Source organism: Lissotriton helveticus, chromosome 5_1 (assembly GCF_964261635.1).
Source record: "Lissotriton helveticus chromosome 5_1, aLisHel1.1, whole genome shotgun sequence".
In the NCBI taxonomy this organism is placed as follows: domain Eukaryota; kingdom Metazoa; phylum Chordata; class Amphibia; order Caudata; family Salamandridae; genus Lissotriton; species Lissotriton helveticus.
The window spans coordinates 623,000,043-623,024,148 of record NC_136065.1 but is presented as its reverse complement, the minus strand read 5'-3'; the positions used below and the strand labels follow the sequence as shown (position 1 = coordinate 623,024,148).

The 24,106-nt window shown below is 43.4% G+C and overlaps 1 protein-coding gene across 1 annotated transcript in view; it reads left to right on the top strand.

The window, feature by feature from the left end:
* The window catches only part of AGMAT (agmatinase (putative)), a 131,097-nt gene that overhangs the window by 62,419 nt on the left and 44,572 nt on the right, over positions 1–24,106 (top strand). Inside the window, exon 2 of the mRNA XM_078642998.1 lies at positions 14,451–14,653. Within this exon, the coding sequence (XP_078499124.1) occupies positions 14,451–14,653 (203 nt within the window). The remainder of the gene's footprint in view (positions 1–14,450; positions 14,654–24,106) is intronic.

The window sequence follows — 24,106 nt, the reverse complement described above, 5'->3', positions numbered from 1 at the left end:
TTGAAGTGGGAATAGTAATTTAAACCCCTACACTATCCAACGCTTTCCCTACTGTTGCACCCACTGGAGTGGGAATAGTAATTTTTACCCCTACGCTATCCAACACTTTCCCTACTGTTGCACTCACTGGAGTGGGAATAGTAATTTTTACCCCTACGCTATCCAACGCTTTCCCTACTGTTGCACCCACTGGAGTGGGAATAGTAATTTTTACCCCTACGCTATCCAACGCTTTCCCTACTGTTCCACCCACTGGAGTGGGAATAGTAATTTTTACCTCTACGCTATCCAACGCTTTCCCTACTGTTGCACTATTTGGAGTGGGAATAGTAATTTTAACCTCTACGCTATCCAACGCTTTCCCTACTGTTGCACCCACTGGAGTGGGAATAGTAATTTTTACCTCTACGCTATCCAACGCTTTCCCTACTGTTGCACTCTTTGGAGTGGGAATAGAATTTAAACCCCTACGCTATCCAACGCTTTCCCTACTGTTGCACCGACTGGAGTGGGAATAGTAATTTTTACCCCTACGCTATCCAACGCTTTCCCTACTGTTGCACCCACTGGAGTGGGAATAGTAATTTTTACCTCTACGCTATCCAACTCTTTCCCTACTGTTGCACTCACTGGAGTGGGAATAGTAATTTTTACCCCTACGCTATCCAACGCTTTCCCTACTGTTGCACTCTTTGAAGTGGGAATAGTAATTTAAACCCCTACGCTATCCAACGCTTTCCCTACTGTTGCACCCACTGGAGTGGGAATAGTAATTTTTACCTCTACGCTATCCAACGCTTTCCCTACTGTTGCACTCTTTGGAGTGGGAATAGTAATTTAAACCCCTACGCTATCCAACGCTCTCCCTACTGTTGCACCGACTGGAGTGGGAATAGTAATTTTTACCCCTACGCTATCCAACGCTTTCCCTACTGTTGCACCCACTGGAGTGGGAATAGTAATTTTTACCTCTACGCTATCCAACTCTTTCCCTACTGTTGCACTCACTGGAGTGGGAATAGTAATTTTTACCCCTACGCTATCCAACGCTTTCCCTACTGTTGCACTCTTTGAAGTGGGAATAGTAATTTAAACCCCTACGCTATCCAACGCTTTCCCTACTGTTGCACCCACTGGAGTGGGAATAGTAATTTTTACCCCTACGCTATCCCACTTTCCCTACTGTTGCACTCACTGGAGTGGGAATAGTAATTTTTACCCCTACGCTATCCAACGCTTTCCCTACAGTTGCACTCTGTGGAGTGGGAATAGTACATTTTACACTTCTGCTATTGTACGGTAATAATATTGGATATTATTTAATTATATTATGTTAATATATATATATGTTTTAATAAATATGATTGTAAAACATTTTTTTATAACTTTCATTAATTAATTATTATACGTTAATTGAAGTATTTTTAAGTATATTTTAGTAATTAATTTTTAATTTTAATTTAATTTAACACTGTTTTTAATAAAGTCGATATTTTTTACAACTATATTTTTGTAAACGATTATTTGTACTCGATATTTTTGTACTTACCTGTTTGTAGATACAAACTCGATATTTTGTCTGTCGATATTTTTTCCTCGATATTTTTGCAAGTCGATATTCTGACAGTCAATATTATTTCAGTGATCCAAGTCAAATACAGTTGATAGCCTCATGAAAGCACATATAGATCAGCATGAGTATTCATAGCATTTCAGTACCAATTGTAATCATCCATCTGGATTCAGATCTCCTCAGTGCCAACTCCCGATCTTCTCCACTGGGTTTGACATGTACATGTTGGATCACATAACAGCTAATGTACTTTTATCCTCTCCATGCTCCTCCCAGATATGCTTTGCCATTCAATAGGTATAGTCGATGTTGGATATTGCTCTCAAATGCTGGAGTATGCGTAGGTTTAGCTTGTTGGCTGTGCTGCCAACATACTTTTTGTCACACTCACATTCCAATATGTAAATTATATATGTTGTTTTGCAATGTAGCCATTCTTTGATCTTTCTGATCTTCGCATCCGATGATTCTAACAATGTGGTGTTACTGCCATGCTTGCAGACCTCACACTTCTGGCATTTAAAAAGGCCCAGTCTCTTTAGCCAGTTCGTAGCATTAGCTTTATAATCAGAAAAATGGCTTTGGATCAGAATGTCTACAAGTGAAGCTGTTTTCTTATATGTGATATTAGGTTGGCCAGAGACCCATTGTTGTAGATCATCATCTTTCTTATGATGTTCCTGTTATTATTAACAGCTTTTTGATTTCTCCATCTGACAGGTTGAAATCCATTATGTACCAAATTATTGTTTCTTTCCCTTTAGATGTCTTTGGAATCAACAGTTCCTCTCTGTTGCTCAACCTAGCTCTTTGAAGTGCATTGTTCTTTTGTATATACACTTCAATGTCTAGGTAATTTATTCTACTGTCACTTTTCAGAAGTAAATTTCAATTTCTGGGCATTGTTGTTCAAAGATTGTAAAAAATGAAACCAGCTCCTATTTGTCTCTTTCTAAGTTTAAAAATAAGTCCTCAATAAAGCAGATTCACTGTTTTCCTCTTTCCACAGAGTCTCTGCTTCCCACTGTCACATGGTCAAATTGGCATATGTTTGGGCAAAAGATGTGCCCATTGCTCTGCCCTGTTTTTGGAAGTATCAAAGAGGAATAAATTGCTTGTTAAGCAGAATTCCATGATTTTCATCAACATTTCAGTATGTACCAATACGCTTAGTGATCTGAATCGTAGGAAATAGCTGCATTTTCTTAAACCAGCCTCATGTGCCTTGGAAGTGTACAGGGACACCACATGCATTGTCACCATTGTGCATTAGTTTTTCCAAGATATGCCATTGATTCAATAAAAATAAATCCATGGAATCCCTTATGTAGGACGGGAGGCTGGCCACATAGGGATGCTGGTGCCTCTGTCACTCTCCCCAGCTCTCATAGGTTGATTGCAGCAGGCACAGGGTGACTTCAAGAGACAGAGAGAGAGAAAGAGAGGGAGGGAGGTGGAAGGTAGAGATAACACTACCAGAAAGGGAGAAGCAGGAGAGGAGAGGGATAGAATGATGGATGGAAAGAGAGAGAGTGTGGAGGAAGATGAAGGTAGTGGGACTGGTTTGAGCATCTTTGCCAGGGCTGCGTGTAGTTCCAAGTTCTCCTTTGAGCAGGACCTGAAAGTAGCATAGGTTGTGGGATGCGGCAGTGCATGCACAGTGTCACTGACCGGGCTATTCTTATTGATGATAAACACAGTGCCTGAGGTACTTAGGAGGTGGCCCGCTCCCCTTAGTATTGATTGGTCTGACGAACATTTAGAGTCTTGAGGGCAACTCCATGCTTCCAGTATGTATTTTGCCATGTTTAAAATATGATGTAGTATTGATGGCACTACCGGAGCCAGTAGTTTAAAACTGGGGTTCAAAGATGTGGTATAGCGAAACGTATACTTCAGAAGTTATCAAGTATAATGTGGAAAAACAATTATGCATGAATTGTACTTATTTAATGTTAAAATATAGTGAGGCACCAGAATTAATCTGTCCTCTATAAACGGCAGACTGCAAGAAATTGTTGCTCAGCGATTAGGATGTTTCATATGATGCCGCTTCTAACTCTGCAACCCAAGAAGACACTTACGTGTTCTTATCTTATTGTAGAAACACAGAACTGGCTATACAGACAGCAGTATGGATCTGAGTATCTCATACTGCTTATGGGTGTTGGGGCACATACTATGAACAGGTTGACCCAGTGGTGTCCGACACAGATAAAGATGGTTAGGGCAGGTGGAGAGGGCACAGAGCGGGGGCGGGCCCTGGTAGCACGTGGGTAGCTAATAAAAAAAAATGAAGACTTACCTGGTGCTGCCGACCGCTGCGCGCTCCTCTGCTTCCAGTCCCTGGGACAGCATCATGGACTCCGAATCCAAACCCAGGGCTGCTCTTAAGCAGGAGAGCAGTGTAAGGTTTGACCTGAGCAGGCTGGATTAATGCTCGCTCAGGCACAAGGATTCTGTGCTGTTTCTCCAACCCGGCTGTGCAATACAGCTTGGTTGGAGAAACCTAAGTTTGCATGTCAGTTTTGCCGGCCTAAGACTGCCGGCCAAACTGACATGCACACTTAAAAGTACACCTACCACTCCTCTCCCCTCGCATGGCCCGGCCCCGCCCCTTTGTGCACACGCTTGCTCAGCCAGCAGCTGAAAAATAAAACAATTGTAAAATATCATTTACTTTTCAGCTGCTGGCTTTGAGCCAGTGGGGCAACGCTCCTACACCATTGCGGAGGAGCCACCGCTGGGTTGTTCCCTTCTGCAATTATGTTGTCCACCTTTTATAGCTGTCAGATTCGTTAATGGGGACACCTTGATTTTGTGCCTGGGCCTATATTGTATCCCAGTGCTTGTAGATATATAAAAACTGGACTAAGCAACCCCTGAAGGTTTTATCCCTCCCCCCACAACTCACCCCCCCTTGCGACAGGGGCCTTTGCCATGCCCCTGATGTAGAGAGCTCCCCAGTCTGATTTGAGGGAGTTTACCTAATTGATGGAACCCTCCTAACACTTTTGTATTAACTACACAGTAACATTGGCTAACCAGCCTCACTGTGCAGAAGTGTTGCTGTTGGGAGATAGTACGTGGTGAACACTAAAAGCAGGCGAAGAAATAGCTGGATCAATGGTTTATCATCAAATGTTGGTGAGTCCTTGACTTGGGGTTCATCAATGTTATATTCTCCTGTTGAGAAAATATAAATTATTGTTATGCCTGTGGGCTTTAACACCCTTTTCTCACCTTTGTGCAGGACAATTGTCTACTAGGTGCTGACTTTTCACTATTGATGATTCTTCCTTGAAGCATCCGTTTGTCATAGTCCTATACGCCAAGCCAAGTGCCATGTGTGAGACCATATATAATAGATAACTAATGCTTCTTCCCAAACACCTTTCAGGCAGGAGGACGGATTTGGTGGAATCTCTCAGCAGCAGTTGCCGGGGCCATATATGTGAATCATTTTACTGCTCGCAAATGGCCCATTGGGCCATTTGCAACCGGTAAAATGCTTTCTTGGTGTGTACCAACCCGATTTTGATTCATACCCTATTACCAACTCGCAAAATAGGGTTTGCGAGTTGTTATATGGAAGGGGTGTATGAGAGCATCCCTCCCTAATAGCGAGTCACATTGGTATATAGGAATGTTTTGGGACAGGGAATGCAGGCGCAAAACATTTGCAGTTACCACCAACTTCAAGTTGGTGGTAACTCATCCGCAAAGGGGAAGGGGTCCCCAACCCCTTGGTGACTGTTGGCACCAACATTTTTGGGAGCAAGCAGTGGACCCACAGACCGCTGCTTACCCTTAAAAAGTGAAATGGTAGCTTTTTATTTTTATTTGTGTAATGTAGTCCGTTTTCCTTTAAGGAAAACAGGCTGCCTTATAAAAAAAAGATTGTTTTATTTAAACAGCAATCATAGATACGGTGATCTGCTTATCCCAGCAGGCCAACATCCCTGTGATTGTAGCCATTCACAATGGGTCGCAAATTGTGACCTGCCTCATGAATATTCACGAGGCAGGTCCTTTTGCCAGCCACTGCAAATCGCCAACACTGTAAAACACACTGTTGTACATTGCAGTTTGTGATTTCCTAATAGCGAATCGCTAAAAGTTTCTATTATGGCATCGCAAACACGCAATTTCGTACATCTGGCTCCTGATGTCTTCGCGGAGCATTTGTGGTATACTATACTGTAAGGATGTCCTTTCGTGGTTTGTTGCACTGGCGTAGGTGTACGGGATGGTGTCAGAAATGGATCAGCAAACCTGTTCTCATGCAGTCCCAACTCATGTTCTAGCTTGATAACTGTAGCTTTAAAGAGAGCTTTCACACCACAGGTCTAACAATGTGGGCGTTGAGGATTCGGGTATTTGAATAGTCTTTGAACCATGTTAATCGGTCAGAGACTGCACTGGAGCTGGAAGTTATGTCAGCAGTGCCACAGTTCTATTCAGTTTTACTGCCTCAGTAAGAATGCAAATGAGCCTGAAAATTATGAAATGAAAAGCCTGATAAAAGACATAGGAGCATATTATCAAGGGCCTTATCTCCGCTTTTTTGGCTTTTAAAGCCAAAAAAGCAGAGATAATCTTTTCGCCCTATTTGCAAGCTGGTGCTAACATGCATTAGCGCATGTTATCAGCTGTTTTGCCAATGCCTCGCTTTGCATCTCTACTGAGATGCAAAGTGGGCGTCACTGGGCGCACCCCTGACGGACTACCATGTAAATTATCGATAAATAAACATTACGATATTTACAAGGTGGCCCTCAGGATTTTAGCAGATGTCAGTTTTTGATGAAAACCACGGTTATAGCCAAAAACTAACGTCTGCTAAAATCCTGACTATTGTATGTTGACAATGGGAGGTGGATTGATGTGTCGTATCATCAAGCATATCGCCTGGAAAACCAGCGATGTTCCCTGCAAAACCGGCGATTTCCCAGCTATCGCTGGATTATATATCGCCCTTGAGTTATGCGTTGATGATAACGCGCGAACTCAGCGATTTAATTCAGCGATAGCCGGCGTTAGGGAAATCAGCGCTAGGCTCGCTCCTCGTTGTTTATATGCCCCATAGAGTTTACGAAGCTACATTCATGTTTTTAATAGCTGCTTGCATGTTGTCCAGATCTCTTGTGTCACTCTGTTAGAGGGGTAAGATTCAAGAAGCCTTGGTTTTTCCATTCATTTACTATTATTGTAATCAACCATTCAGAGCCAGGGTCGGAATGCACTGTAGAGCAATTAGGCAGGTTCAGAATGGTCAGTGTGTGTGCGGCTTTTTGGCAGGTTGAGGGCCTGTTTATGGTCTGCTGGTCTGGTTTTACCTGTTGGCTTCCCTGCTATTAAAACAAACATTGACTGCAGTAAGTCAAATCCATGCAGTCTTCCATACCTTGCAAAAGACTTATGCAGCGTGACTTTACAAGCTCAAAACTTCCCAAAAGTTCAAACATTGGCTACTTTTTTAGCTCTCCAATTCATTAATGGCGGACGCTTTTATTTTGGTGTCCCAGTCTATTTTGTGTTCCAGTCCAACACTAGTCACAGCTTTACTTGTATGGGACTAGTAAGGCATGCCAATTAATGCCAAGAGTAGGTCTAGAATTGCAACCATAATGCCATGACAGAAGTGGGTCAATGATGCCCACAATCAGCATTATGCTTGGCCCAGGACTATTTCAGGGGTCAACTCTAATATGACATGTATAACCACAGTATGCAAAGAATTGCCACCACTGTGGTAGGCCCAGCATTATGCCAAAGTTGGGTGTGATCTGCCAGGTGCATCCACAGTATGCCAAGAAGAAGTACGATTTTTTCAGGATCAGCATTATGCTAGAAGTTAACTTCATAATTCCATGGATACCATATTACACGAATTAACAACACCATCCCAAAAATAAGCGCCAGTACACGAGAGGCGGGCCACATCAGACTTAGCTGCAATATAGTTAGGGGGGTTACCAGCTTCCATGGGTAGGTGAGATCACAGTGACTGCTGAGAGTGATAGTGCCATGTTGAGGGGTAGACTTGCATACATCCCCTCCTCATGCACGCATACAGACAAGAGCAGCCGCTGCTTGTGCAGGTAACAGCATGGGGGCCATGGGGCCGGGTTAGGGGGATTTCGACAGATGACGAGGGAAAATTAATTATTTCATTTTTCTTCGTCGTCACCAGTCAAAATCCCCCCAAACTGGCCCCACTGCTCTTACCTGCACGAGCTACGGCTGAACAAGAACATACAGAGATATGCACACCTGCACGAGCCACGGCTGAACAAGAACATACAGAGACACACACTGATATGCACCCATACATGCACACCGTCATGTACTTATCCCCCGTCACTCTTTAGTAATTGATAGATTTCCTATGATTGCTTTCATATCTCCTCCAGTCCTTTATCTACTGTCAGCCTGGCACTGCGTCCTGCAGCTATTGCCTTTCCACAGCTTGCTCAGCTCCTTGGGGATACAACAGTATTCATCCAGTTTATCCCAGGTCCTTTAGGCCACCTGGTTGAGCATGACCAGGTCTACCATTAAGACTTATTCAGCCACTCTGAGATGTTGGTGGCCGTAGCTGTATCACGCGAGTCATTGGCTCACTCGAGCAGTGAGGGCAATGGCAGAAAGGCAAGGCAAATCACTCAGACTTTCACTCTTCTGGATAGGGTGAGTGCCAGCAGCTTTGGGGCTGGGGCATATGTACATACAGGCTCTCTTTTTTAATGCATACAAGTAAGAAATGGGGGAAGAGTCTTGCTTAGTCCTATTGACAGTACCAAATGTCCATCACTCCACCATACCCTTGCCGCACCTGTAGAGTCATGAAATCTAGCACCAGTAGTCCTGACATTCAAGGAACTTTGTGAATAATTAAATAGCTAAGTTTAAGTTTCACTAGATGATGCTCCTTCCTAAGTATACCCATCTGCCTGCTGCATGAAATGCAATGCGTATGCCAGCGGAATGGCAAAACCCCCTAAGCCAGCTGCAGTCAGCCAGTGGTTGAGTTATGGGGGCTGGTCAAGAACACAATCAATGTGGAGAGGGATGCTGACCTTTTGCAACATGTTATATAGATACATTGCATTATAACTGAAGCTGTCTCTAGCCAGAACGAAAAGACATCTTGTTTTATACATTACATGGGACAGGACAACCTCCCAGCTAATAGCATGTGACTTATTTTCTTCCAAAATAAAATTCTGATGTCAGAACTTTCTTGTAATTAGATGAAATTTGTATTGGTCAGACATCACTTAAAAGTCCATTACTCCTGGCTTTGAATGAATAAGTCTAATCACTTATCTATAGAATCCAGACGCTGTGGTCACCATTGTGTGTATATATCCAATTTTAAAGCACTTTAAATCTGTCTGGGACAGGAGTGCTTTATTAATCTGTTTATTAAATAACAAACTAAATAAATACATACATGTACACATGCATAACATACCAACTTGAAATAATTTATTACAGGTGACTGATGGCATCACAGTCTCTTGCAGACAAGTGGTGCCACTAACAGCAGATCCTTCAGCCTCTTTATGCCACTGCCAGGCCTGCAGGTTGGAGGAGTAAAAAATCTTGGTGTCAAAATTGGTAACCTTCTATCATTCCAACCACAAATTAATTTTGTGGCGGGCTCCTGCTTTGGCCTGTTCCGCATTTTGAAAAGAATCAGCATTTTTCTCTCCTCCTCAGCCAGGAAATCAGTTATTCATGCACTCGTTACATCTAGGTTGGACTATGTGAATGTTCTGTATATGGCTCTGCTGGGCTACCTGGTTAACAGACTCCAGGTGGTCCAGAATGCCACAGCCCCTTTACTCCTCAACCTGCCTTTGAGAATGTACTTGCTTCCTATGATAAGCGGGTTCAATTTAAAGCTTTAGGAGCTTGTTCAAAAAGTGCTTCATTGCACTGGGACGGGCTACTTGGGCTCCAGAATCAGATTCTATCTTACCACCAGGAATCTGCGTTCCTCTAACAGGCTACTGGCAAGTGTACCCAAGATGCGCCCGCCTAATCAGGAGGGCGCGCTTTTTACTATCTGGAGCCGTTAGCTTGGAATAAACTCCATCAAGATCATTGCTCAGTGGAATCAATCACCATTTTCAAAAAAGATTGGAAAACATAGGATTTTGTTCAAAATTAGTGGTCTTTTATATGAGCTGAGAGCCGAGACACCTAGGACTAGCTGAGCCCTGGATAAATTCCTTTTCATTTAATTTATGTAATATACTGGTGTAGGCTGACAGGCTGGCAGCCCTCTTCCAACCACTGGTTATCCTTCATTTTCTGAGGAGACATTCCAGATTGTGTCAGATCTAATTCCACCCAAAATAAAAAAGAGTGAAATGCTACCAATGTAATTGTTTACACAGTATTTTGAGTGAATGGCCACTGCAAAGCAGCAGAGCAGCATGAACCAACTCTTCTACATACCTGTCTCCTAAAGTATTTTGTCTCCATATGACATATGTTTCAAAGCTATTACAGCAGGGTCTACCTAAAATGCCCTGCTCGCGCCTGGTAGGTAAATGTATGCAAGAAAATGGCTCTACTTTGCCAATAACAAAATACTTCACTTTGTAATCTCTAAAATACCTCGGTAAAAACCTTTCTTCAGCTCCAGCGGCATTGCTGGGGCTGGAGAAAGCAGGTACAGGCTCCCAGTTTGTCTGGAGCCCAAAATCCCAGCGCTCAGGCCAACAGTCCTGACAAGTGTCACGCATCCGGCGTGACGCCAAGCATTTCAGTGTGGTGTTCCTGCATCACCGCACTGAAATGCATTGTCACGCATTTTGCCCCTCACTGGCACTCTGCTGACAACGCTGAAACTGGCTACCTATGCCAACCTGGGCCGGGTCGCAGCAGACTTCACTTGCGGCTGGCTGGCTGGTGCAGACTAGATTTTAAAATGAAAGCTGCAATGTAGTGGGTCCCGCCCTCCAGGGGGCTCCGCTGCGCAGGCGCATATTCAACATTCACAGAGTCAGCTGCTCTTTAGACTCACTCAGCTAGGGCCGGCTGCAGCGGCATCATGTTACGTGCCTTCACGTGACTGTCGATTTTCCAACAGGATGTCACTAGTAGTAAGGCGGAAATTAAACGCGGGCAGTAATGTTTCTTGGGCACACCACTAACAGCCTGTGTGCCACCAGTAGTTTGCTGCCCCATCATCATGAGGGACCACAGGGAGAGCACTCAGCAGAGGTCGGACAGTAACCTGTGCAGAGGGAAGATCTCTAGAAATCTGAGGGCCTCCACAATGCCGTGCTGAAAGAAGAGATCACCCTCGTCCCATCGCAACTCACGTCTGACAATTTTGTTGCTTTCTGATTTACAACATTCATAATAATTTAGTTTTAGCAAGCTGCCTGAGCCTGCAAGTTAAGTAGAACTGCGCGCCGCGGATTGGGCTCAGCTGACCTAACTGACATTGCTTAAGCTCAGATGAGACCATGGCTGCGCACTGTTACAAGGCCTCCGTAAATGTAATGTAATGTAAATTGATACATGATACTTGTATAGCGCACTACTCACCCGCAATGGTCTCAAGGCGCTTGTACGAATACCGCTGTGGAACCCATCCTGGCTTTCCCTGTGAGGTGTCCATTCCTGGGCACCCCCAAGGTGAAGGCCAGGCATCCTTAGCGTTGTGGGGGCTGTTGTGGAGATTAAGCAAGCTATTGCCCAGAGTTGCAGAGTGGGACTCCATGATTGGAATAGGCACCAAGGCGAGAATTATCAGGTCTGTGGAATTTTGAGCCCAAGACCCACCGAGGCGGGGAATTGAACCCTGGTCCCGGGCTAGACCTCTGCATCAGGGTCTGCCGCTCTAACCATTGAGCCACACTTCTCCGTAGTTACTCCTTGCATAAGTACATTGGGGGGGCACCTTCCCTGTTGCCATCAGCTGTTTTTACAGCATTCAGCACTCAGTTTCCCTACTACTTCAGGGACACAGACAGGCCTGTCTCCTTATGTGCTGGTCACAGTCCAGCAATTAATAAAAACCTGGGAGTTCGATGTTCACAGCCCATCTAGTTTAGAAGCTCTGTAAGTTTTAGGCCTCGCTCCGTGACCTCAGTGATGTTTAATTTTAATCCAACGATGACGAGGATGTTAGAAGAGAACAGGGGCCCTGAATGAACTATGGCTACCAAAGCACTGGCGAGAAAACATTACAAAAAACAAATTACTATGAAAAATGAAGACGTTTTTATTGTGGGAGTGGCATCTAATGTAATGTAAGTAGCAATGCACTTGAAAACGGGATCAATTAACACTGACATTCTAATAAAAGCAATGCATTTTTTGTGTATTATAGAAATGACTAAATTTACTCAATGCCTTCAACTTCAAGTACAGAAAGGCATTTCATTTTCACTTGAGTGCTATGGAGAGACCAAAAAGTCCTGTCAGTATAGGTTCGATTATATTTTTTGATTTGAAATTAAGATCTTTTTCAGTCAAAGGTTAGTGGTTCTTGCAGTGATGTTATTGCTGGGGTGCATGAACCAACGTACTGGCCCATCACAGATTACAGTGAGCAATGCCAGCACTGCTGCAGAAGTATACTAAAGGAGTGAGAAAGAAAAGATGTAGGAGGAATCGAGGGAGAGAGGAGAGGACAGATCTAGGAAAGAAAGCATGAGAGAAAGAAAAGGAGTCTGAGAAAGGAGAGTGGGGATGGAGGAGTGAAAGAGAGAAAGTGTGGGACAAAAGAAAGTAAGAAGGTGAATCCATAAAAAGAGGAAATCGAGTGGAAAAGAGCCATACAGAAGAAACAGGAAAAGTGGATGGAGGGGAGACAGATGAACAGAGAATACAGAGAGAGAATAAAAGTTAAGGAGAAAAAGCGGGCAGAGAGAACAGTTTGAGAAAGGAGAAGAATGGGTGGAAGCGCATGGAAGGAGAATGCAGAGAAGAGGAGGAAAAGCAAACAGTGAAAGAAGTTTGAGAAAGGAAGAGTTGATGAAAGAGCAAGGGAAGAGAGCGCAAGTGAGAGAATGGGATGAGGGAAATTGGACAGAAAGAGTGGGGAGAAGTAGACCAGCTTCAGTGCATCCAGCTGGTTCCGGTTAGCAAGTTTGCTTATCTCTGAAGGTGGCATTTATTTCCATTACCTGAACTTGCACTCTGTAAAGAACTGCTCCTTTATCCTGTTACCTAAGTCTGAACCATCACCTTACAATGCTAGAACAGAACTAATGGGCAGATTTCACATATTTAGTGATTGTGTTGGCCTGTAATAGAACAGCACTGGTTTTCTCTTGCCTGCTGTACATTGCACCCCTCTCGTTTTGTCACCATACTCCATAAATTGTTTTAAAATTTTCAAAGGGCAGGGGACACAAACTAAAGCAGTCTCTCAACACCATTCTGTTTTTGCTTCAGAACCACTCTTTCAAAAAGTCAGGTATATCTTATTGGAAGAAGGATGTAAGGTATTGCCCTTAAATGAGCACAAGAAAGATGTTGATCTCTGTTATGGGCATTTCTAGACCATTATATTGCACAAAAAAAGAGTCATTTCTGTAATTTATCTCAATGCGGGTGAGATTATGCATTTGTTCCTCTTGCAATGAAGTCTCACTCATAGTTTGACATATGGCATTGGAATGTCACTCATGAGGACACTGAAAACATTTAAATGTCGCTCATGAGGCGGCGGAAAACTTGGCAGCTATGGCTGAGGGCTCTACATTGCAGTAATCGCACTGTCTGCACAAAATTGAGTTCAGTCGCATAAGTAAAGTTAGTACAGCTGAGATCTCTGCATTGCAGTGAGTCGCTGTCTGCAGTACGATTAGGTGTTTTGCAAGCCTTTTAACCGCTTCCGCGCTACCGCGAATTCCCGCCGTGCGCTGAAATTTCAAAAATGGCTTGATTGTGACAAAGCCAGCTCGTCATGCGCGCAGCGCAGGTAACGCCCATGACGAGCTGGCTTTGTCACCCGCGCTGAAGGGGTTAAAGATCTCCTTAGAGTTTCTTGTTGCTCAAATGGATGTAGTTTCTGTTATTTATGTTTTCCTCGTCTTCATTGCTTGATTATGCTTGCGAGAAAGTGTCATTCATATTCGCTGACTGTCACTCATAATTACACTGAAATTATGAAAGTGTCACACATAAGCAGTCTGAAACCTTGGCAGCTATGGGCCAATCCTGACGCTGCTTTCATGCAGCGTCATGATTGACCACAGTGCAGTTTGGGAGCTTGTCCCAGAACTAGGAAGAGCGCGATGGAGCGGACTGCGGAGGTGGTGGCAATCAGGCAAGTTATTTATTTATCTACGATAAGGTTTTGAAGCTTTCTAATAATCGAGAATAGTTATTTTTCAAAATTATAGGCATTCTGCAATTTGGATGAGAAGTAAGCTTTCTCTGATTAATTTTATTTGAGAATAATATTATTTTTGGAGGAGTGTACGAGCTTGAAATGCAAAGAATAGTCTCCACACCATTTGCGTTCTAGCGGGCAAAGATCGGGTTTTAGCTTTACAAGTTCTCTCGAGAACCAGGGGTTATCCTTTCTTTTGTTCTTTGTTTTTGGGGTAAAAGTTAATTTAGTTTGTTTGTTCATAATATTTGATTACGAAAGTTAAGTGAGACAACAGCATCTAAGGAGACCTCAGCCAGTGTGGACTGGGAGCTCCTGAGGAATCCATCCTGGTGTGATGGGTCCGAATGATTATTATTATTATTATTATTATTATTATTAAGCTGTTTTGTAGCGCGCTCAATTACTGCCGGAGTATCCTGGAGATCACTGTACTAGCACAGATAGAGGTCAGGCTTGCTAAGTCACAAGCAAATTGTTTAATTGTTTCATTATCCATTACAGGTTCGGTCCCCGTCATATCCGTGCAGAGTCAGCCATGGTGAGAAAGCACAATGCTAGCACCGGCGCAGCACCTTATCACACCCTCATGGTGGCAGATATTGGGGATGTGAATGTGAACCTATACAATCTGCCTGACAGCTGCCAGAGGATCCGACAGAAATACAAGGAAATTGTAGATGCTGACTGCATCCCACTCACTATTGGTAAGATCACTATCTGTATATCAAACTAAATATCACTTATGCACATGCGGTATGTCAGTATACTACCTTCAGTAATGCCACTGTCTATAATGAAACCATTGTACAGGTGTAACATATGCTTCTCTTATAATCTTCTAATGTCTTATGTAAAATGCTAAGTGCAAGTCTGTATATAACCCATCATTCCTGATTAATGTTGTTCAGGGATCCTTCCACAGTGCTTACTTGCTGCGTAGGATTGAAGGGGCAGGCAGAAGATCCATGGGGACTGTCTTCCAGATGCTCTGGGCCTGTCCAGTGAGCCACTGCCCTGTGAATAATGCTCATGTCTGGGAAGGAGGGAAGTACACTCTGACCTGAGGGAGCACAGTTTGAGAAGTGGTTTGTGCACTTTCACTCTAAAACCTCTACAAACTCAGTCATGACATGACCTCATGATGACTTGGTTTTGGTATCAGGCTCCCATAGAAAAAGGGGTGTTGGGACCTCTAGGGCCCCAGTGACTATAGCAGGTACTCTTTCTCTGCTATTCTACATGTTGCTCTATTTCTCTCCTCGTGTCCTATCCAAACCTCACTTAACCTCTTAAATGTTCCTCCTATTTTGTGCTGGTAGTTGATTAAGAATGCCTCTTAATATTGTAGATGGCATGCATTCAGGAGGTCTTCAGTGATCTGAGTATATTAAACCATTGGTAGTTTGTATTTAATTCAGTTCTCTTGCAAGAACAACAAATGTATAAACAATAACATTTTCAATTTTTGTTAATAAAATTATCACGTTAATATATTTTTTTTAAAAGACTTAAAAAAGTTATACATGTTAATGCAGACAAATTCATTGGGTGGACTTATGAAGAGGGAAATCAACATTTGGACCGAATTTATATTGCATTTTGTTTTGATCGGAGTGATATATCTGTTTCTGGCTGCTACCACGATATCATTTGGGCATGCAAATAGAACATGTTCAAGATCTTGCACCCCACCTTTGCATAAGTCACATTGATTAGTCCCTCCTTGATTTGATGACCACTTAAAGGTGTGTGATTTCAGAGGTAGCATTCCTAGCCGTACTTGAATAATATTTCGCCTTACTACATGATTTACATTGAAAAAGATATATGGCTGCATTTTTTAAAAAACTAATGTGGCCGCGTACTGTTTGTACATTGAGAGCCTGGAGCAGTGTTGGATGTCAAGTTCCATGCTTAGCCTTGGTGTTAAGTGCTTCAGGGCAAGTTTCAGCTGGGCTGGTGTCCAAGATTTTAACATTTCTAAGGAAACTGAAGTTAGTTTAAAAGCGTTGCTTAGGTTTTTACTAAATATATACGTTGGAGAGTCTTGCTCCAGTGACTCTATTTTTAGCAGGGCTCTAAGGGTTCCTGGATCGGCATGAACCAAGTTGTATGCCCATCTTATTATGTTTGTAATCCCTCTAGCGTAGGAACTGGTTAACGATAGTTATAACCTAAGAGCTTGGACCGGAACTGCTTGCGGCATCCTGGTTCACTTCCGCAGGATTTTTCCTTCTTTAATGTCTATTTGAATCCATTCTTTTATTGGGATATATTCTATTGCATATGATAAAACTGCTGGGATTTTTGAATTATATACCTGGAGCAAGGAGGAGAATTGTCTTCGAGCAGTGGATGAATAGAGTCTTTGAATGGCCCCTGCGTGGACATCCGCACTTCGACCCATTTTTTGCAGATGAGGCTGGTTGTGTAAAGAGCGAGTAAATGTTCTCCCAAGGTATATGTATTCTTTAACAATTTCCAGTGGTTTACCTCCTAATAACCAATTATATTTATAGTGAGACTTCTTTCTTGTAAAGGGTAGAATTTTAGTTTTAGTGATATTTTGAATTAAATAATTTTCATCTGTATATCTAGTAAGTGCCGAGAGGTTTCGTTGGAGGCCGAATGGAGTCAAGTCCAGGATTACTACGTCATCGGCATACATCATACAGTGAATTTTAGTGGAAGCGATCTTCGGCGGGAGGTTATTGACCTGATTAAGAATTTTCGGTAAATCACTCAAATATAAGGAAAACAATAAGGGAGCTAAGAGGCACCCTTGGCGCAGCCCGTTTGGAGTTGATATTGGGGAGGTTAGGCCCTTCTCCCTCCCCAATTGGACTTGACACCAGGTCCCTGAGTATAATGATGTTAATAAATAGAGAAGATTTTCTGGTATTCCGATTTTCTGGAGTTTGCTCCAAAGTTTGACCCGGTCGACCCTGTCGAAGGCAGTGGTAAAATCTACAAATACTGCATATACTACCTGCGATCTTTTGATCACATATTTTTCTAGTATTGTTTGGAGTACTGCTATATTGTCTGTGACTGAGTGTTTGGCTCTAAATCCTGCTTGGTAGAGTTGAATGGAGCCGGTTGCGAATTCCCATTCTTTTAGGTGATCTAGAACAGCGGCTGCAAAAATCTTACCGGTTTAATCAAGGAGAGCAATTTTTCGGTAGTTGCCGGGAAGCATTGTGGAGCCTTTTTTATGAATTGGGATTACTATACTTCCCTTCCAGGACTTTGGAGTTTCCCCTGTACTAATTATATGGTTAAACAGGCGTGCTAAAAACTTACTCAATTCCTTTGAGTTGTTCTTTAGAACCATTATAGGAATTTGGTCTGGACCCATTGCAGCCGAGGGCCTCGCCTTTTTTATGTAATATTCTACTAAAGATGGTGTTAGAGGGTTGATGTTTATAACTTTGTCCTGTCCTATATTGGCTTGCATTACTGTGTCACAGTTGGAAATTTGGTTTACTTTGTATAAATTAATTATGTATGTTTCCCATTCTGATGGTGGGACTGGATTTGATTTTATCGATTTTCTTTGTTCCTGTTTCTTGTGCTATTATGATCCAGTAAGCTCGTTTATCCTGTCTTTTTGCTGCTATCTGTAGTTCTATCCATTTATTATCCTGTAGGATTCGTTTTTCTTTTAATTTTTGTTGCCTACAGTAGTTTTTTAGTTTATTGATTTCCAATTTTCTGGTGTCAGAAAAGTTCAGGAATTGCGCCCTAATTAGTTTGTTCAATTCGATTGCCTTGGGATCTCTCGTCGATTGTTTGTTGCCTTGTGTTTTTGTCGTTCTTCGTGTTACACTTTCCTGTAGTAGGTGAACAAGAGTCTTGGCCACAGCCTCGAAGTTTGATATTGGATTTATGTTTTGGTTAATTGAAAGTAAGTTTGAATTCTTGATTGTTTGAGTGATTTTTTCAAAGGATTTTGGATTCCACGCTACCCGGCCTTGGACTGGATTTAACAAAGCTGTTTTGTGCAATTCCATTATATGCACTGGCGATGATCGTTTCACTATTAGACCTGTTGCTAATTGAAGAATGGCGTGGTCGCTTCCTTTCTCAAACCTCATATTAAGTTGATGGGCTAACTTGAAGAGGCCTGGACTGCAGATCATATAATCGAGGATTGATGTTTTGAGTCCTCCCTTTCTCGTAAAGGAAGCTGGGATGTCACCTTCGATGTTACCGTTTAAAAGTACTCCGTTAAGTGTAGCGATTGATGATAAAATGATTTTCCCTCTCATTTGATTTACTTCCTGAGGGAAATTGTGGAATGGGTAATGCCTGGGCCTCATCTTTTTCTCCTAACTCCCATGTTTCTAATAAATCATTGGAGATTTGCCCATTTAGGTCTCCTGTGAGGAACATCAGCGGGAAATGTTGTTCTTCTAGCACCTTTTCGATATCCTCGAATATAATTAGGGATAATGCATCCATTTTTGTCCCTGGGGGGGATATAGACGTTAAAAATAAGCATTTTGGTCAGGGTTCTGGTCTTGTCGGTCCTTATTTTGATTTTTAAGCATTGGAGATTCTTAGAATGCGTAGGGATGATCTCCTGATCCCAGTGATAATCTTCAGATAGAAGGATTGCAATCCCTCCTTTTGCGTGCCCATGCATAACCGGTTCTGCTGGAAGATCATACACAAAATAGTCAGGGAAGTCGAAGTTTGTGGTTGCCCAGGTTTCTTGTAAGGCCACGATCCCTGGGCGATCTTGGGAAATTATTGCTAGTTTTTCTTGTGTTTCCCCTGCGATGTTCCAGGAATAGATAGTTAGGCCGTGGCTAGAAAGGGCGCTTAATTTCTGGACCCAGCTTTTTGTTATTAAGGTTCTCTGCGATCCAAGCCCATGAGTTATCGGTTGGAATTGTTTCCTGAATCGTATTGTTCTTGACCCAGCTTCGCCTTTTTCTCTAGGTAATTGAGATTGAAATGTCATCTTTATAGGAATTTGGCCAGTTGTTATTGATATGCCGGGTTACTGATAGGTGGTGTTGTTTAATTAAGCCGGATTCTGGTATCAGGCCTGTTTCCCCTTTTACAGGGGCCACGTCGAATCCACATTTATGTAGGGTCTCTTTTTCTTTACATATAATTGCTGGGATGACTGGCGACCAGAATTCTACGACCGCTGTTGTTTTTATTTTTGTCTGGGAAAGTTACTAGTTTAATGTCGTTTCTTGCTAGTGCCTGTAGAGGTTGTATCCTTTGGAGCAAGTTTATTATTCTACATCGATTTAGAGGGTCTTCGCCTGAAGGAAAAAGATCTATAATTTCGGCTCTGCAAGAACGGCTTAGCTCTGATTGAATAGACACGTCCCTCATCAATGGGTTTTGTTGTTGACTTTCCTTTTGTGTTTTTAAATCCTTATTTGAGATCCTAGGGACAAATATTGGGGTGATGGGATTTAAAGGATGGGATAGTGCTACTTGTGCCTTAGAGATCATGCACTGTTGACTTTGTTCCGTCGTGTTGTTACATATCTGGTCTTCCTTTGTTTTTAGGTTGTCAGTTGGTATTATTTCTGGAAATCTTGTTTTTCAGGCCTCCTGTTTTCCAAACCTTCTGTTTTTTCTTTTATTTGCCCGCTTACGACAGTTAACCTCTGATCTCCTTTTTGCTGTTACTGGATGCGGAGATACAACTGATGACGTATTTGTTGAAGTTTCTATTATTTTTTGTTTTATCGTATTTGACCCATTTGATACGTTTTATGTTTTTTTATAATGGATAATATGCTATAGTCTGTGCTATCGTATTGGACTCTTTTGACTTCCTAAAGGGTTTTCGTAGGGAATAGGTTTGGTTATATTTGTTCTTTTCCTTTTTTTACTTTTTGTTTACTTCGACCGGTTTGAGAAGCCGAGTCGGTCTTTGATAAAAATACGGTTGTTGCTGGTTTTGATGCTTGTGTAATAGAGACTTTATCCCCTATTTTCTCAACCATATGTTTCAAGATTCCTATTTGGGTGTCTAACAAGTGATCTGTATTTCCCAAGATGTTCCCTAAGTGAGAGAGAACTGATTCTAAAATTCTTTGTAGAGTAACCAGGGCTTTGGATACTGAAGTTTGATCGATGGTGGGATCAATAGATTTTAGCATAAGGAAATCCGGGGTTTGCGAGAGAAAGACTTCAGATTCTGACTGTTTTCGTGGTGTACTGTTATGTATTTCCTTTTGGTGTACCTTGTTGAAAACTAGGTCTTTAAAACTTATGTCGGGGCAAGTGATGTCAAATTCCAGATGTTCTTGGTTTTGTTGATCGTCAGAATTTTCTGATTTTATAGTTATAGTGTTAGTATTTGCTTGTAGCCAGGTTTGATTATTTGGTGCTTCCTCCTGCCCTATTTTGTTAGTGGCCACTGATATTTCTTTTATTCCTTCCTCTTTTGTTTGGGTCATTTGAATTTCCTCTGTTACTTCTTGTCCTGTACTGTTAATAATCACCAGGTTTTCCTTTTTTTTCTTTTAGTTTTGGTTGGTTTAATTGAATTTGCTCCAGGTCCTTAGTAGACTGATTTGAGAAATATTTGAGTATTCCAGTAGGAGGTTCGGAATTATTGGGTTCGATTATGATGGAGGACGGACCTGAGTCCGTCCACCACCATAGAGTAGGAGGGACCGTCCGCAGGGGCAGCGGCGGTCCCTCCATGCAGATTAGGATGTGACCGCCAGGGTGGCGGTCACATCCTCTATATTTAACATTGCGGCGGGTGCAGCTTCAAGTTGCACCCGCCGCAATGTTAAAAATGCATGCACGGCATTTGCGTGCACAAAGCGGCAGGCACCGCGCGGTGCCTGCAGCTTTGTTCACGCAAAGCCCATGTGCACCCCCTACCCCCCCTTCACCCAGGGGGCCTGCAACGGGCCCCCGAAGTGAAGGTCAGTATGCTTTTCCACGGCGGAAAAGCCGCCGTGGAAAAGCATACTTTCTACTCCATCATAATATGGCTGGCGGTATCTGATAGACACCGCCAGCCATGTTAATGCTTTTCCGCCGCGGCCGGAAGGCGACCGCGGCGGAAAAGCGGCGGACAGATTCCAAGTCCCACCAGCCATCCTAATTTGGCGGTGGGTCTTTCAAGCATCCGCGGCGGTTTTCCCGCATCCTCCGGGCCGGCGGTGGCTTCCGCCGGCCCGGAGGATGCGGGAAATCCGCGATCCTAATGAACCCCTAAGTGGACGAACCATTTTCCAGGCACTCCTTCTTATTGCTTGATCAGTTCCTAATCTTTTCATGTATATGGTACGTGATCTCAGCTTTTTGTACGCCATACTGCAATAAATGAATTAAAGTGTGATAGATTTAGTTGCCAATAAAGGAGGGTAGGACCTCCAACGCTTTTGAGGACTCTCACTCCCAACCTTATACCTATTGCCACCTCCAATAGCGGGAAGATGAAGTTTATGTGTAAAATCCTGGAGTGGTAGGGGCCCGCCACCGCCCCTGTAAGTGTCCGAGGTTATTTGCCGCTCCCAACACCTCTTAGATACTCTGTCGGTGGAATATGTGCCCTGCTGGACCAACCACTCTAAAGAGGTGCCCAGCGGTTCCTCGCCGCCACCGAGGAAAGGTTGCTGCTGATAAGTCTGAGAGCTTATATTAATAACCTTAGTGCTTCTCACCTTCCCAAAATGGCGTTCAACTGCTCCGACCGCAGGGTATAGCCTACTGGGTTCTGATCCAGGGTGTTACACCTCCAATCTGGCAGCTCCGGGGACTCCGGCAATGCCCCGGCCACACCCTACTCCGTCTGGCGGCTCCTGCCGCAGGAGAGAGCGCTTGCCTGTGTTGCTCTGTGAGGTGAGTGGCCCCGCCTCTCCGCCGCCTTGCTCCGAGGTCTCCGTTTCGAGCCTGGCTCTCGGGCGCCGTGGAAACGCCCCGCAGCTCCCCCGCACTTCGGGATGACCGGCACCCCCAGCAGCACTTACTCTGGCCGCACGGCTCAGTCTGCCGGGAGGGGTGCAGAGGGGACACCGACGGGGCCACGCCTGCCAGCCAGAGAGAGAGACGTGAAAGTCCCTACCGGCCGGACCCAAGGCCGCCCCGCGGGTCTCGCCACTTGGCGGCACCCAGCAGCCTAACTGCGGCCAAAGTGCTCCGGTGGGACCGCGGCAGCCTGCGGCACCCGGCGTTCGGGACTCGACGACAGCCAGTCGTCAGTGTTTACCGAGCTAGCCGCTGTTCTCTCGTTGCGCTCCTGCTCAGAGTCTGCGCTCCTCTGATCCTCCTTCCGTCAGTCTGCTTCTCCTTCCGTTCGTGATCTGAGTATAGCATTAACATTGATGGGAGATACAGAGCAGGAGGTCTGCAATCTGAATTGATCTATCTTTTAGATGGGGTGGAGAAAGACAAAGATCAGTTTGCCCAGGGCTGAGATGCACCAAAGAGGGAGAATATCTTTCCTGCTGGCCCTTCAACACCCAGGGGCATATTTACAACCCCAAAGTATCGCTCTTGCACCATGCAAAATGGTGCAAGAGTGACACAACTCAAAAAAGAGATTTATGAAGCCACACTAGGCCACCTTGCATGGCCCTTAGTTACTTCATAAATCTAAAGTAAAGCAACACAGCGCCAGGGAGGCGTTCCATGGGCGTTGCATGGGTGTTCGCACACAACTCCCATGGTTTTTGACTCAGAACTGGTAAACCTGTGAATGTGCCAAAAATATGTGCCTCCCCACGTGAGGCATAATGGTTGAAATATCTTTATTTCTCTTGTTCTTTTCCTCTTTCTATGTGTGCTGCATTCTGTGCTGCATTCTGCAGCACACATAGAAAGAGGCAAAAAGTCTCTCTGGATTGTTTTAGTGCCAGAAGGTGCCCCTTCCTGCACAAGAACAATCCTACACGCAACGCAGGCACCCTTGAACCAAGGGGCCCTGCGTTGGCACTAGGCAGCCCATTGTGCGCCAGCACAAGGGAAAAGACAGGTATGCGTCCTATTCTTTTAAATACTGCACATTCCAGCCCATTCCCTGTTACACAGCGCAGCAAGGTGACTTGCTGCACTGCGGGACTTTTTTGTAAATATGGCCCCAGTCTTCTCGAATGCTCACAAATTGTGGGCTATCTCCGACTCTAACATTTGAAGCAGGGCCTTATTGTCATTTTCTGCTATTTACTGTTTTACCTTTGATTGTGTTAACTGTTTCTTCCTTGTGATGCTCAACAGATTTGTTCAACAGTACACTTAATCATACCACTCAACACAGCTTAGATATGCCTTAAATGACTGTCATGAATCACAACAGAATTCAACAATAGCACAACCTTGAGAGAACACTTTAAGCACAACTATGGAAAAATACGCAACACTGAATGCCATATTCAGAGCACTATACAGCAGGGTTCTGTTTTCTAACTAGGTACATTTGCTTCCGATATTTCCTTTTTTAAGGAAGAGGTTCATGGCAAGATTGGGAAAAACAGTTTTTGCTCAGTGTTGTTACATGTCCGTAGTGGTAAATAACACAATGCTTGGTGTAAATGTCTTTCAGTATTGTATTACGAAAGCGAATTTGTGGTGTCGCTATTATGTGACGAGATTGTTTGTGCACATTTAAGCAGACTGCAGTTAAGGTAAAAAACATTCCAATGTCACGCTGCATAAACATAACAGCAATATGCCAAAATAGCATTGTAGCATACCAAAATAAAACAGTGCAGCAATAAATCCACAATACAACATTAAGTACACAACAACACAGCACACCAACACAATACAACACACCAACAATACGGAGACAACACAAGAACACACACATCTAAAATAAAATCTCTACACAATACACAATAACACACCAATGCACCAAATACATAACTGGTGTCTTGGTATTTTATGGTTTACTTTGTTACGTTTGTGTGTTTGTTGCACTATCATGTTGTGTTTTTCTGTAATTTATTTGTGTTATATTTTTTGTTTATGTTGCTGTGTTGGTATGGTGTGTACTGCTTTTGTGTTGTAATGTTTTTGTATTGGCTGTCTGTTGAGTTGTTTTTCTTGTGTTTTTGAATTGCATTGTGTTGTTGTGGTGTGATGTGTTGCTATTGTGTTGTAATTTGATTGTTATGATGTGTTGCATTCTGTCGTGGTAGCTTTGTTACGTTCTGTTATGTTTT